Here is a 17,280-nt window from a genome sequence, read left to right on the forward strand (position 1 = left end):
ATCATCTCTGAATGAACTATTAAACAAGTAAATTGACATATAATAAAATATATTATGCATGTATGAACTCTGAAAAACACTAGAAGTGCCACTGGAGGGCCAGAGAATTCAACATTACAAAGAGAGGATCAACGAGCACTTCAGAGCTTAGCAGCAAGAGCAAGACTCTACTTGCGGTATAAAAACCCACTGTCTGCTCCAACACCAACAGACAACACTCCAGACTACTGGAAATGTCTGTGAGTTCGTCATGCACCGTGGGACGCATCATATGTTGAGTAGTCCACTGATATTTTTTAACCACTGAAGTATGTTAACCTACTGAAATAAGTCTAATCACTGATATACTCTACATAATGCAAGGCCAAATTTGCATGCACATGCTTTATACAAGAATCTGATTGGTGTTACCCTCCAGAAAGAACTTAGATAGGGAGATGAGATATTTTACTTCCTTCTAGTCAAAAGTGGAGGGAGATGCTTGGTATTATTTCTCCTCTGGAGTGCAGTTCCATAAGACCAGTCATTATTAGATGAATGTGTGAGTTATATTGGTCACTTGGAAGGAATGAAGGAGGCTTGTGAGGTTGCACTCTGGGAAAGGGTGATAGAGGTGAGACTTTTTAAGTCTCAAAGTAGGAAATATATAGTATATCTTTATATATCATAGTGTATTTTTATCAAACATAGCAAAGTACTTATATAGAATAGCCTGGACTTTGTGTGACCCAGGAGAGAGCATATGAGGTTATTAACTCTTTCCCCGCCAAACACGGAATTTTCCGTGTTTTATGAAAAAACGCTTCCCCGCCAAACACGGAATTTTCCGGGTTTCCGTGTTTTAGGTGTTATACGGTAAGGAAGACCCCTACGCATGTTTTGAAAGAGTACGCAACTCTTTGATCAAAGAAACAGACTGCGATCGTCTCAAACATGAAGAAGTGGAGTATGAGAAGCTCAAAATATCAGACATAAACATGCCTTTTTATCAGCTTTTTGTCTGAAATGTTGTTTTTGACAAAACCTACCTCTGTTCAAGTCGCAATAAAAAAAGAACAAATGAAGATAAAATAAAATCTTTTTTTTTTGCCTAAAAGCAGAGGCTCAGATCTTTATTGTGATATATAGCATCTTCATATATTCATGGAAGAAAATATTCTGCGGGCCATTAAAGTTTAGCGAAAATCGTCAAAAACCCTGGTGGTGGCTGGCAACTTTTTTTTAAAAACGCTGGTGGGGAAAGAGTTAAAAGTGTTTATGCTGCAAGAAACACACAGTGCACTCAGCTGTAGCAGAGACAATGGTACATGATTCGGCAAAGCACTGGAATACACAGCTAAGTTAAAGATTATCACAATCAATGGTCAAAGTGACTGTATTATACTCAGACGTATATTTTACTTATTCAAAATATATACTTTTATAATAAGTTAAATTAAAAGTTTTTTTTTATTTTTTAAATGGACTAAAAACCAGGTTTCCACCATTAAAAAGACGTCAGAGACTTACATAATGGTGGCAGACAGTATCAACTTACATAGTTCACTCTCCATCTCTATAGCGGACGTAACCCGATCCTTCCAACAGGTGAATATCCGTAAAGCTGCGGGTCCACACGGCATTCTGGGCTGCATCATTAGAGCGTGGGCGAATCAACTGGCTGGTGTTTTTACGGACATTTTCAACCTTTCCCCCTCCCTGTCTGTAGACCCTCATGCTTTAAAATGTCCACCATTGTGCCTGTACCAAAGCAATCCAAAATCACTTGCTTCAATGACTGGGTCCTGTTGCTCTGACCCCCATCATCAGCAAATGCTTTTAGAGGCTAATCATAGATTACATCTGCTTTGTGCTGCCTGCCTCACTGGACTCATTGCAGTTTTCTCCACTGCCATTATTTAGTTTGCTGATGATACGATGGTGGTAGGTCTGATCACTGACACTGATGAAACAGCCTACAGTTAGGAGGTTCACACTCTGACACACTGGTGTCAGGAACACAACCTCTCCCTCAATGTCATTAAGACCAAGGAGCTTGTGGTGGACTTCGAGAAAAGAAAGAGAACACAGCCCCATCACCATCAATGGAGCACAGGTGGAGAAAGTCAACAGCTTTAAGTTCCTCTGTGTCCACATCACAGAGGAACTCACATGGTCTGTCCACACTGAGGCCATTGTGAAGTAGGCTCAACAGCGCCTCTTCTTCCTGAGATGGCTGAGGAAGTTTGGAATGAACCACCACATCCTCACACGATTCTACATCGCACCAGCCGACTTCTTGACATTCCCCCAAGCAATCAGACTTTTGAACTCTTGCACTCAGCACTGCACTTTACTAGGCTCAGACTGGACATTTTATACTTCCCTTAATAGCACACTGGCAACTGACTATCAACCGACAGCTGAATGTCAACACAACACTTCATATTTATTTTTATTGATTAGATGTCAGTCTTATTATTTTGAGTATACTGTATGGTGTTATATATACAATTATTATTTAATTATTTATTTATATACACAATTCAAAATCGTATTTTATCTAATTACACAATGATGACTCATCAACATTATAGATATTACAGTTTTATCTTCTTTTAATGCCTGATTTTGTGTAAATCAGATTTTTATTGTAATTGTCATACTGCTTTGTTGCTAGGAACTGCACCCAAGACTTTCACCCACTGTTGCACTTGTTTATATGGTTGAGTGACAATAAAGGGATTTAATTTGATTTAGTCTTTTGCACAAATCTTTGGTTTTGTGTCAATGAGGGGGTTCTTAAGTCTTTCTGATGGTGCTGTGGGGGTACTTATGGCCAAAAAGTTTGGGAAGCACTGTCCTAGCAAACCTGCAACCAAGTCAAGTAATGTGTACTATTCATGTAAAGCTAAATTGCGTTTTGCTGCAAGAAACCTTGAATAAAATAAGTGGATATCAGGGGGAAAAAAAGCAAATGATTGTGCATGATATGACCCCTTTAAGGAAATAACACAAACCTCAGCACAAGTCTGGTATATGTACAATATGGTTTTTATTGCTCAATAAACAACGACAGGGTGATCAGGACCCCAAGGCAAAGCAGAGGGGTCTTGTATCATCCTGAAGGGGTTTATTTTGCGATAACAACTGAATGACTGTACATTATCCCACTTATTGCATGACTACTAACCAAATAAATAAATACATGGACATATAATATTGATTTGGGTTGAAATTATGTAATTTGAGAAGAAAGAAATCACTTAGCTGAAATCAACCTCCGGTTTGCATTGGAGTTCTGTTGGTGTTTATTTTTGTGAAAATTACCTTCTGACTGCTCATTATTCAGCCTATTACATGACTGCTTGCCAAATAAACAAATCAATGGACATGAAACATTGATTTGAGTTGAAATTATTTTATTAGTTCAGTTGTAGAGATTGCACAGTTATCCGAGAAGCAGGAGAGACGGCTCGCAGTACCCGGAAGAGCAGTCTGATACCTGACGTGCTGTTTTTACAGAGCAATTTCGGACCGCTGGATGGCGCCATTGACCAATCATAATCAAGTATTCCAGAGAGCCATTTTGAAGTCTCTCAAAAGAATTATCTACAAAATAAAATATTTGCTGCCCTGAGTTATTACAGCCTGTGCACCCACTCACCAGGAAGATCTCTTTGAAACCCTTGAGGACCTCGCGAACCACTTTTCTCATCTGGGGCACCAGTTTAAAGATACGGAGTGGCCTTAGGCAGCGTAGCATCATGAGGAGCTGGGCACCAGACTCAGGAGGCACATTGTTTGGCAGCCAGCATAGAAAGATCAGACTGACCTGCACAGTGGGCAGAAAGGTCATCTTAAAGGGCATCTTTTCTTGCCATTGCCATTGATCATGAAAACAGATGCTTAGTGCAGATGATTTGGTATGGTACATTAATATTGTTATAAAAGGTTTATTGCAATAAAGATGACTAATGAACTACTGCAAAGCAATAATTTCTTAATCAGTATTTTTGTCTTGTTCACCAGTATAAAATATCAAAACACCATTAAAAAAAATTATACATTTACAACCCCAATTGGGATATTGTGGAAAATGTAAAAAAAAAAAAGAAAAAAGGAGTGATTGTAAAGTATATTCACCCTGTGCTATATTGAAAGTACTACAACAACACATTTGTGACTGAGCCCCGCCCTCCACCCTGTCACAACATTATTTGATGCTTTACCTTATGAATTATGTATATTTTTAAAATATGCACTTTTCAAATCTTGCAAAAACATTTTAGATAGTTCAGTATTTATCCCTTCTTCTAATAACACACAACAAATTTGTGTCTTCAGTGCCCAAATGCTTAATAATTGTTTTTAGAAGAAAAAGTGATGGTACACAGTGATAAATACTCAAAAGTCCCAACATTTTTGTTAATGTACCTGAGAAGCAAAATTGCATAAATATTAAGATATGAAGTTTAGTTTGTTAACCAATTGGCAAATTCTTTTCTTTGTTTTAAGCAAAACAACATTTCATAAGGTTTTTCCTTAAAACATGAAAAAACTATTTGCCACTGTGCTAAAAATAGAAGCTCAATTTGAGATATTTTCTTTGAAAACAATGGATGAGCAGGGACGCAGAAAGAGGTTGTGCTAGGTGTACAGCACCACCCCTTGTTTTTACAGGACTGTAAATGCAACGCAAAAGGTTTTTATAAACAGAATTTATACATTTAACACTTTCAGTAAAGGAAAGAAATAACCGTACAACTCAAAATACAAGCATATTTATTGAACAATGTTTCAATAGATAAGCTTTCATTCGGAGTTGTGTTTTATATTTGATTCCTTCAAATATTTATACATTAACTTGCACTTCTAAAATGGCTTTACAACAGTTGTCAACATCTCTCTGGCAAAGAACCTACTTCAACTGTGCATTCTCTATTAGTTGGGTATTTCGTTATCCAGGAAAAAAAACATGTGTGTGAATACATTTGTTTTGTTCCCTCCTTCACAATATATATACAGTATATATTTATCCCTCAGCCCAGGGGTTTCCGATGTAATTGTATATTGCGAGATATATATACACGGATGTTATATACATATATACATCTCCACTGAATTTTAAATTAACTAACTGAGCAATTAAATAATTAAGTGATCAAAAAAATAATATATATAACCATCTTTCCATTTACTGTCTGGCAAGAATCCGTCTAAACATACTGGTGGAAAATGACTTACATAAATGAAAACATAAAAACAATTATAAATGTAAACATAATAATTATAATGATGATGATAATCACTGAAATATAAATCATGGTTCAAGGTGAACGTGTTTTTGTATTATTTTATGTTTTAATCACAGATGTATAGGCTGCAGAGTTGCATTCACAGTGAACTGCTCTGTGGAAATAAAGTGAACTGAACTCAAAGCACCTCCTGAGCTGAGATGTCTGAGGTAATTTGCAGCACTCATAGATGATACTTTTCTTGCAAATAAAAAAATAAAAAGACAGAAACAAAGAAAGAGTGAGAACCTCTTATATGTACGTGTTCCAAGAGACTGCACGCCTCTGTACAAACATATATGTGCATAGATGGCTTTTCTGTAATCTGTTCTTAATAATATAATAAAATTTGTTTCTTCAAGCACGTGTCTGTGTCTCTACAGGCAAATTATTTGTAATATTAATTTGATAATAATAATAGCCTAATAATTATAATAATAATAATTTTATACATTAACGGGAAAACGAGCCAAATATCGTCTTGATGTATATTTTAAATATAATGTGTAATGTAGAACGGTGTTAGCAATGTTACGTATAACAGTCTTTCTCAGCCCTAGAACTCAAACTGTGTATTACTTATATATATATATATATATATATATATATATATATAAGTAATTTAATTAATATCATAAACGTGTGACTAGTCGACTAATGGATTAAATTAACTTTAGAAAATCGACTAGGAAAATCTTTGGTTGGGGGCAGCGCTAATAGTTTAGGACTCACTCTTCAGATCTTTTTCATGAGTTAAATGCAGTGTTTGTGGAAGACAGACCAAATTATTTTGAAAAGAGGTGCACCAGAACTCAAATTACAACAGCGAGTATACAGGATAAAATTTATCGGGATGGGCCATTTAAATGAAGCACTGTTTAGGGCAATTAAAAAGCTATCTTCAGAAGTATAGTCAAAGCCTCATTAGCATATTCAGATAGAACGTTGGTGTTCACATGCATCAGAAAGTGAGTTTTCACAAGAGAGCAGCTGAGAGTTAGTTTTACTAAATAGATGAAGATGTCCATGACACCGCCGAAGTCTCGGATGACTGCAGTGGGAGTGAAGAACAGACCATCTGCCATGATCTTCAGGTTCAGCTCAATGCTCATGAAGATGACAAAGACATATTCTCCAATCTGCAGAGAAAGATAAGATTTAGTGTACAACAGCACGGAATGACAATTAGCAATTTTTAAATTAAGCATATCAAGAGTACGGGGGTGTTCTTTCTTAAGTGCCTAAAACCTCCTTTACCATGGTAAAATCACTGTGATACACTGTGGCTTGTTTATTTTATAAAATGGCTAATTGACTATTTATGCTGTTGTATAGACTAAGCTCATAGATAGCTCATTATCTTACCATTAACTGGAGGTTGTTTACAGTTGCCAATCATAGGTGCATTATTGAATGTGTGTTTATCTGCATTTAACAGCTTTAAACATCCAATCAGACTTCAGAGTCTGAACTATTTGTTGACTATCTGTAAGTCATAATTAATTTAAACTCCTAATCGATATCTACCAAAACAGAGAAGTTTATTTGCAAAATTTAAATGCTTATTTAATGCTTATTTAAACTTATTAGATGCATTCTTGGAGTAATTATCTTGTAACATGATTTTGTGGCCATAAACAAGCTCTGCATTACATTTCTAGCCAGTAAAGCCACTAATAAGAACTCATCACAGCAAAGATTACTGCATATTTGCCAGCATTTTAAATAATATTTCCTCTTTTGCAGGCAAGTCAGAGAAGGTTGTACAACTGGGAGTTCCTGGACTCTTAACTGAGACTTAACTCTTGCTCTTAAACATACAGTCAGGTCCATAAATATTGGGACATCGACACAATTCTGATCTTTTTGGCTCTATTCTCCACCACAATGGATTTGAAATGAAACGAACAAGATGTGCTTTAACTGCAGACTTTCAGCTTTAATTTGAGGGTATTTACATCCAAATCAGGTGAACAGTGTAGGAATTACAACAGTTTGTATATGTGCCTCCCACTTTTTAAGGGACCAAAAGTAATGGGACAATTGGCTGCTCAGCTGTTCCATGGCCAGGTGTGTGTTATTCCCCCATTATCCCATTTACAAGGAGCAGATAAAAGGTCCAGAGTTCATTTCAAGTGTGCTTTTTGCATTTGGAATCTGTTGCTGTCAACTCTCAATATGAGATCCAAAGAGCTGTCACTATCAGTGAAGCAAGCCATCATTAGGCTGAAAAATCAAAACAAACCCATCAGAGAGATAGCAAAAACATTAGGTGTGGCCAAATCAACTGTTTGGAACATTCTTAAAAAGAAAAATTATTTCCCTGGTGAAGAAAACCCCCTTCACAACAGTTGGCCAGATCAAGAACACTCTCCAGGAGGTAGGTGTATGTGTGTCAAAGTCAACAACCAAGAGAAGACTTCACCAGAGTGAATACAGAGGGTTCACCACAAGATGTAAACCATTGGTGAGCCTCAAAAACAGGAAGGCCAGATTAGAGTTTGCCAAACAACATATAAAAAAGCCTTCACAGTTCTGGAACAACATCCTATGGACAGATGAGACAAAGATCAACTTGTACCAGAGTGATGGGAAGAGAAGAGTATGGAGAAGGAAAGGAACTGCTCATGATCCAAAGCATACCACCTCATCAGTGAAGTATGGTGGTGGTAGTGTCATGGCGTGGGCATGTATGGCTGCCAATGGAACTGGTTCTCTTGTATTTATTGATGATGTGACTGCTGCCTAAAGCATCAGGATGAATTCTGAAGTGTTTCGGGCAATATTATCTGCTCATATTCAGCCAAATGCTTCAGAACTCATTGGACGGTGCTTCACAGTACAGATGGACAATGACCCGAAGCATACTGCGAAAGCAACCAAAGAGTTTTTTAAGGGAAAGAAGTGGAATGTTATGCAATGGCCAAGTCAATCACCTGACCTGAATCCGATTGAGCATGCATTTCACTTGCTGAAGACAAAACTGAAGGGAAAATGCCCCAAGAGCAAGCAGGAACTGAAGACATTTGCAGTAGAGGCCTGGCAGAGCATCACCAGGGATGAAACCCAGCGTCTGGTGATGTCTATGCGTTCCAGACTTCAGGCTGTAATTGACTGCAAAGGATTTGCAACCAAGTATTAAAAGTGAAAGTTTGATTTATGATTGTTAATCTGTCCCATTACTTTTGGTCCCTTAAAAAGTGGGAGGCACATATACAAACTGTTGTAATTCCTACACCGTTCACCTGATTTGGATGTAAATACCCTCAAATTAAAGCTGAAAGTCTGCAGTTAAAGCACATCTTGTTCGTTTCATTTCAAATCCATTGTGGTGGTGTATAGAGCCAAAAAGATTAGAATTGTGTCGATGTCCCAATATTTATGGACCTGACTGTATATTATCAGATGTCCTTATCAGATAAAAATAAAGTCATTCTGGACTGTCTGAAGGGCAGCTTCAATCAGTGGTGTAGAAAGACAGAACTTTCGAGAGTGCCAAGTAAATCAGCTCCATTTTTCTGTCTCATAAATGACAGTATTTGAGATTTGAAACAGATGCAAATTAATAAGTTCACTTTAAATGTCATGTTTCCAAAGTAGGCTAAATCAGTGGGGATCATGAACAAATGGCAAAATCATTTTGACTGGTAATCAAAACTAGACTGAAACAACAACGAGACATGATGACCAGCCTTCATGAAAGAGATGAGGAACATTTACATGTTAAAGAGTTAGTTGGGTGTGCGTGTTAGATAGATTGTTGAACATCTGGGTTTAAAATACCTGAAGGGTAGGGACATGCATGACCCTAGTAAAAGGGGACTCAAACATCATGGAAATGCAAGAGCAGATGGTGACCACGATCATTACCCAGTCCAGATAGGTGACCAAGCCCAGCAAATCACTGGAGAACAGACACACACACACACACACACACACTCAAGGTTTAGTTCAGGTTAAATGTGCCAAATAATGGTTCCCTTCCGAAGAAACATCAACATTGCCCTATTGGGACTACATCAGTGAGTCAGATGGTCTGAAGCCTGTATTCAATCATGCCAATATTTAGTGGCTGATGGCTATTAAGCGACGGCCATAGGGAGCTGCATCAAGGAATCCATTTAGGTGGATTCTTGGCGCCATTTCGCCAGATTTTCTTACTTCAGTGCATAAATGTGTATAAGCCCGTGTTGATTACTAGCGACTCATGCCAAAATGAGGACATTGTTCTTCCTTTTGAGTGACAACACGTGAGGACATCACTGTAAATGAGCAGTTTGTGTGCGGATTCAATCGCATTGTTAAACAGACCCAACAACACTTCATTGAGGCTCTGTCAAACCATGCAGTCTCTGAAATGAAACTTGAGGCTCCAGTTCTTGTCATAAGAAGAATGATTGAGAATGGGTACCAGACTTTTTCTTGTGCTTTTTTCTCCCTCTGGACAAATGCACCATGCTCCTTAATCTGGCAAGTGGCCTAGTTCGGCAAAGCTATGCGTCACGCAGGCCGTTTTCCTTCAGGAAACACCGGTTAGGAGGTGTTTCATCATGGGAACGATAGATTGAAATACCTTGTTTAAAAATACATAATTTCTTTTATTTTGTTACCCTAGAGAGTTTGCAAAAATGTAATGAGGCAGTTCGGGGCGCACATCTCTTTCTTTCTCTCCTGTTTTTGGAGCGCAGTTGCGCGGCAGGCGAGCTCCCATGTAATCGGTGCTCAGGCTTTTTAATACATAAAGTATTTTTTATCTTCAGTAAGTCAACATAGGGGCAGAGCTTAACAAAGGGTCAGTTCAGTCCAGTGAGCAACAACAACCGAAGGGGTGGAGCTCAGCAAAGGGCTAATCGGTACAGAGGATAATAGTAAGAAAAAGGGGCGGAGCTTAGCGAAGGGTAAGTTCATTCCAGCAGGACCATCTATGCAATTAGATAAACTTTTCAATAGCATGTGTGGCTGCTGTATCTCTGAGCTGGTGGAGGATGCATGATCTGAGAGCTGGAGGGACAAAGTGCTTCCACAGTTCACCTGTGTTAGCAAGCTCAAATCATTTTGACTGTTCAAGCAGTCACAGCAGAGGAGCCCTATACATATTTAAACCTCTCTAAGGGCTGGTCCACACAAGGGCAGTGGGCTGAGCCATGGAAGCTTGTCACTTAGTGACACAATACAATAAGCATTTCGAGTACAGCAGCATTCAATTTGTATCCCAAGCAAAAAGGAGGAATGTCACTCTCAGATTTTGAAATTTACCATGGCTGATCTGATGGAATTCTTATCACATTTTCAGAGAAGTTTCTTTAATGGCGCTACGACATTGAAGGGAAATTAATAAGGTTTGTGTACTATATAATTTGAAAATACACCTAAAGGGTAAGACTGCTTGCTCTTAAAGAAAAATATAAAAATACTGCTGTTTAATAATCCAAACATTCAAATAGTAAATGATTTTTAAAGGACTTACAGTTTGTTAGTTGATAATTTTAGTCATAGTGAATAATCAAGTAATGATCAGCTATATATATATATATATATATATATATATATATATATATATATATATATATATATATATATACATACATACACACATACACACATATATAGTACATGAATAACATATATAATGTCTAACAGTCAAAAAGAGTTAATGTGAAAACTACACATATGGTTTCTCTGCCAGGACATCTGTGTGAACTTGAGGGGAAATTACTTCACTTTAAAATCCACTTTAAGAGGCTCAAAAACAGAGCATTTTTTTCCCAATACAATATTGTGAACCGACATGCAGGGTGCTTTGTCTGCATTACTATTCTCCCTGGGTCCCAGGAGATGGTGAGGCTGTGATACTCAAATGATTGCGTGGCCATCTGTTCTTTGATGGGAGAAGAGACGCAAATGCTATCTCTGCCCCTGTTCAATGAAGGCACATACTTCACACTCCTTGCTCCTTTTAAGATGTGTTAGTTCTGCACTCACTAACTTTGCAGTCTTTCTGTTGTTAAGGAGTTATGTTTTGAGTTCTTCATCGGTCACACTCTTACTTCTCGAGCGAATCTGCCATTTGATATGCATTGGATACATGAGAGATTAAGCTTATATGGGTGATCGAGTAGGTCATGATCTGTATATGGAGGACCAAACATGTCATAATTAATGTATGGAATGGATTACAGTTTCTGTTTAAGAAACCATTGGGTCATAATTTGTAAATGGAGGCAAACTTGTATCAAAGATCTTGTTCAGACTGCCATTCAAAATCAGATTTTTTGCATATCCAGATTGTATCCAGATGAGTTTTTGATAGTCTGGACAGCAAAAAAACACATGAAATCAGATTTTTCTGAATCTGATTCAAACCACATTGGGAGGTGGTTTCAAATGCGATTGAAATCAGATTTTTTTCAGATGCGTCTCAGTCCAGAAGTTCTGGCTGCTCAATTTCAATTTCAAATGGTCTTTCGCTTCACTCTTAATGTGACACAACGATGACGTAAAAAATCGGTGACTGCAGCACGGAACATCACAATATTTACCAGTCTCATCCGTTACAGAGTTTTTCTTGTGCAACAGAGGAGTTCTGCACCGTGAATGGACAGGGCACTTATTTGGAGAGCAAGATGATGCACCTCCATCTTTCCCACATCTGTTTTGAAAGCATTGTCACGTGGGTACGCCTACGTCGTTACCAAAGCAGCCAATGCAGATAGGTTGGTTATGTCTGAATGTGCAAATCTGATTTGATCACTTGCAATTAATAGTGCAGACAGACTGCCTGAAAAGATCTGATTTGATATGTCTGCAGTATGAACATAGCAAAAATTGCCCTATGGAGGCCAACTGGTAACAACATTTCCTATGGAGGCCAACTGGTACCCAAATTCACCTAATAAAGATAGGTTATGCCCCAGTTTCCCCCCACGACTTACGTTCGGGAGCGAGCATACATTTTTTAAATAAAACACCCATTTCGAATCCAGGCTCTGTTCATTTATTTCCCATGTTCACACATTCTTCCCTGTTCTAAAGCTAGGGAAGATGGGTTATCTGGCCTTCTCTGCTGTAAATACATTCAGAGTGACCCATTTTTATACTTGCCTGATTGAATTCGTCCTCTGTCCCCATGGCCAAGGGTCTTGGGACAGACATAACGGAACTCGATGTATAATAAGCATAAGTGTTCACGAATCACACTCCCATAAATGTCACATCCTTTTCTGCCAATAATAATTGTTATGGCCATTGTGGCAAACCTGCTTGCTCTCAATTCCTCCCATGTTCGCATATTCTTCCCTGTTCTAATGTTAGGGAAGATGTCTATCTGGCGCCCTCTGCTTTGAATACATTCAAGAGTGCCATCTAGTGGTTATTGTGCTGCAATATAGAATCATTAATTAATTTCAGTGTCTCCCATGTGAAGGCGCTCTGAATTGGATAATCCAAATGAGAGAGAGAATGTGTTTAGTAGGATTTTGATGCAGAAGATAACTTTAAGAAATTAAACAATTCTACACAGACTGATTTAAATTCAGAATCTACATTGACTTTCTCCTGAGCTATAAAGAGGTTCTGACTGGCAACAGTAAGTCTGGGTGTCGTGCATCTGGAAAATTTTAACTGCCGTAAAAACAGTGGGGAATCTTGGGAAAGGCACAGTGAAGCTCATCTGTCTTTGTTGTTAATCAGATAAACCTCCAAACTAACTCATCACATGACTGGCCATTTGCTGAAGGACTACTTTTTATGATCGCCAGGGAAACCAATGGAAACCCATTGTTCTTCAGAATAACCAACTCTCTACACTTAAACTTATTATACTAATCATGAGGCATGTTTCCAGCTCACCAGCTCACATAAAGCTTCATTCGTGAACATTTGACATGGACAAATGCATCCTATGCAGATGAAAACGCTGACAAATATGTTTTTCATAACATGTAATGTATAATCCATGTTAAAACAAAAAATAACTAATATTAGCAATTGTTATCATGCATAATAACTGAACTATAACTGTAATTTAATAAGAAAGTACAAGTGTTTGGTATGTAATTGATAGTCTCTTAAATTTCAGAATGATGGTGCGAAGTATTTTCTGGATATTTGGAGTTATAGTTTTCTTCTGAAATTCATGATTAAAATGTTCACTTTTTGCGGGAAACTGACAAACCTTAGAACAAAGGCCATAATTTAGGACAATTTGACCATGGGCCACCTCTGATTGGCTTACAGCTTCTTTGGGTGTGAACAAACCGAATGGATTAAAAGACCAGCCTGGACAACCCCCTCTAGTTCTTCTCAGCCTGGAAAGTCCCAAGTTCTCCCTGGTGGGTGTCCTCACCTCCGGGCTCTGCCTTGTCATTTCCATCACCCATCCATCGAACCAAACAAATGCCTCTTGGAACTGAACCAAGCCAAAGGACTTCAAAGAAATCCACACACCAAACAATGCATGCAATGCAACGCAAGTACAGACCTCCAGACATTTGCTGAAATCTGGTGCTTTCTTTGAATATAATTTGAGTAACCGATCTCAAATCCCGGCATTCTAAATTAAGTTCTCAGTATTTGTTCAAGGCAAGGTCTGTAGACTCCATAAAAGTAAATGTTCCATTAATCTTCTGTCAAAGCTCACTTACCAACCTGTGTTTATGTTTGTTTGTCTTTAAGTTAGTTTAGTTGTTTGTTAGTAAGTTTTATGTTGTAGATTAGCAAAAAGGTCTTGTTTGTGTTATATTTTGATAAATAATCTCGTCACTTGATTTTTCAAAAATCTTTACACCTAAGCTCGAACCATATCTAAAAGATTTGTGATATTTTCAATAAAACAAGATAATAGTATTATTTCAATAAATTAATTAATAATAATTCCCTTACTAAAGCTAATTCCATACAATAGAATATACAATAGACCAGATACAACAAGCTGTTAATGGTGGACAATCTTGTTCAGACAAATAATCAAATTATTTGTAAATTATTCTTATAATGGTTTGTTGAACAGAGCTAATTCCATTATAAAGGTCCTTACATAATGGTGTTATGTAAACAGTTTAATTAAATTCCTAACACACACACTGTTCCCTACATAATGATGGAGGTATACAGGCACTTTAACCCACACCGTGTACATTTATACTACCATATTTCCAACAGTTTTTATTTTTACAGCATAATGTCACAACTGCAGCCGGGGTACTGGTTTGTGACAATAGATTTGAAGGATGTTTATTTTCACATTCAATATTACGCCAAGGCCCAGGCTTTTTCCCAGGTTCATTTTTGGGCGCAAAGTGTACCAATTTTGCATCCTTCTTTACAGACTTGTGTTAGTACCTCATACATTCACAAAATACATGGATGCAGCACTGACACACTTGAGGCTTAAGCGCATCCACATTTTGAATTATCTCAATGATTGGTTAGTGTTAACTCACTCAAAGTATTTGGCTTCCCAACATTGAGATGTCATTCTCAGTCACTTAAGCAGTCTAGGGCTGTGAGTCAACAGACTCTTTTTCTAGGGGTGGAGCTAGACTCGCGAACAATGCAGGTGCCTCGGGCTCATGTTCTGTCATTCCGCCAGAGTCTAGCAATGTTCAAAGTGGGACATGCTCTCCCTGCAAAAACGTTTCACAGGCTATTGGGGTTTATGGTCATGGCATTCACTGTCATTTCCCAGTGCGTTTAAAACCACTGAGGCATGTGTAATGAATGGATACTACCAATCTCTGTTACCATGGAAACAGAACCGCATTCTGTGGATGGCGTTCCATTGGGACAGGTGTGTTGCCACAAGGTGATAACGACAGTCAGTGGCCGACAGTGCATCTTTACGCATTTCCAACTATCAACCTATTGCACTCGGTTCTGCAGAGGGTTCGGGAGGATCGTGTTCAGCCTCTGTTAGTGGTCCATATTGGCCAACTCAATTGTGTTTTTTTACTCTAGTCTCTTTCCTGGAGAGAATGCCTTGGGAGATTCCAGTTAGAATGGACAAATACTACTGGACCATACTAGCCAATGGCATAAGTCAGAGCTTTGGTGGCCACAACAGGGGCATTTTGGTGTCAAAGCAAAATACTGTCTCATTGGATTATGAATGCAATTTCAAGTGCATACAAGGCATGTGGTTGGCCTTTGCCTCTGGGTATTCAAGCCCATTCTAGGAGGAGCATGGCATCCTCGTGGGCATTGACTAGAGGTGCATCCTTGGAAGACATTTGTATGGTGGCAGGATGGTCCTCTATACTTTTGTTAGATTTTATAATTTGGACAAGAGTCTGACACCTGTTCCCCAATTTCTCTGTGTTGGATCAGGTGTAAGTTCTTGAGTTTTTTTTCTTTAGCTCGCTTGTGTGCCGCTGTAACCTTGCCACATGTGATTAGAGAGTTGGCAGATACTGTTCACATGGTGTGCTGGTATCTCCAACCAATTGCATCATTACAAAATGTAGATATTTCTTCGAAAGGGAACATCTCTGTAACAAATGTAACATTGATTCCCTGAAGGGAATGATATGTTGCGTAGCTGGCCATACTCTCTAGTTGCTGCATAGGTTCATGCCTTTTGCAGAAAATCTGCCGAAATGGCACCAACCGTCCAGCTTTATGGATTCCGTGATGTGGCTCCCTATGGGTGTTGCTTAAGCGCCATCAGCCAATAAATTGCCATGATTGTATACAGGCTACAGACCACGTGACTAACTAATGTAGTCCCTTTTTTTTTATAAGAACTCGGATTGAAGAACTTCAAGAATTTTAAATATCTTAAGTAACTTTGTCTTAATTTCGCAGATCTTTTTTAAGCAGTGAAATGTTTCAAGGACCCTGCAGCCACATATTTTCTAATCCAATACCACACCAAATCACTAAGTCCCTGGTATGTGTTACAAAAGATTATCTTACAAAAACAGTCCTACAGAACTGACAAATTGACCATGGGCCTTAACTTGAATTGTCAGAAAACTGATATTACAGCAAATACCTTATACCTAATTTCTAGGATCAAAATCAGCAAAATGTGTCAGAGACATATTTCATCCCAAAATCTAAATAAATACAAAGTTTCTTTCTTTCTCTCTCCAGTGTACAGTATATACTGTGTGTATATATTATATATGTATATATATATATATACACACACACACACACACACACACACACACACACACACACTCTTAGATACTATATATCACTATTAAAGGTCTCATTACATGCCTTTTTGTTTTGTATCTTAATATGTTCTTTGGAATTCAATATTACTATCAGTTTTTTTGCACAAAAAGCAGTCATATATTTGTAAAACATTTTCCACCCTCATTTTTACTGACACTCTGTCAGAAATGATCTGTTTTGGTGCTGCTTCTCTTTTAATATGTGAGAGTAAACACCCACTATTATGATTGGCTCTCTGCTCTTGATTGACCTGCTCTCTCATGACATCTTTCTGCTCACCGCTACGGGGCGGGGCTATGGAAGTGGTGAGGTAAATTAGACATTGAGGTGTTGTTTTGGAGGTGGTCAAATGCAAAAGTATACTATACTATAAAAGTGAGACTTGACAATGGAGAGGAAGTAGAGAACAAATTATTTTGGCAGCTTGGTTTCAGCAAATAGTCTTTTCACAGTGAGGAGGAAGTTTTGAGTTCTGAAACTTTTTTATGTTTTAATGTTTTTAAAGTACAATGACTTCTATAATATTTTATATATAATGAAGGCATATTTGTTTCCTCATGCCTTGACCCCTTTCAAAAATTACAATTAGATTTTGTTTTTTTAAATCAACCTAAATTTTAGCCAGTACAAAAAATACTACCATGGTGTTTAAAAACAGTACAATACTTAGAATGTGGATAGAAAATTTGCTTAACTATCATGCAATTAAAGTCAAAACTCTTCATCGTACAAGAAATATGCCTTATTGTCTTTATGCAAATTACAATTTTTTTTTTCCTCCTTTTGATTTTGGGGTGAAATATGATTTGGACCTTTTGGAGAT

General features: G+C 37.8%; 1 protein-coding gene across 1 annotated transcript in view; it reads right to left on the minus strand.

Moving 5' to 3' along the window:
- LOC127658816 (sodium leak channel NALCN-like) overlaps positions 1-17,280 on the minus strand; it is a 239,088-nt gene that overhangs the window by 42,417 nt on the left and 179,391 nt on the right. The window contains exons 26-28 of the mRNA XM_052148359.1: positions 9,060-9,180; positions 6,284-6,415; positions 3,647-3,814 (exon numbers count right to left, since the gene is read on the minus strand). Of these exons, the coding sequence (XP_052004319.1) occupies positions 3,647-3,814; positions 6,284-6,415; positions 9,060-9,180 (421 nt within the window). The remainder of the gene's footprint in view (positions 1-3,646; positions 3,815-6,283; positions 6,416-9,059; positions 9,181-17,280) is intronic.

Source organism: Xyrauchen texanus, chromosome 18 (assembly GCF_025860055.1).
Source record: "Xyrauchen texanus isolate HMW12.3.18 chromosome 18, RBS_HiC_50CHRs, whole genome shotgun sequence".
Taxonomy (NCBI): domain Eukaryota; kingdom Metazoa; phylum Chordata; class Actinopteri; order Cypriniformes; family Catostomidae; genus Xyrauchen; species Xyrauchen texanus.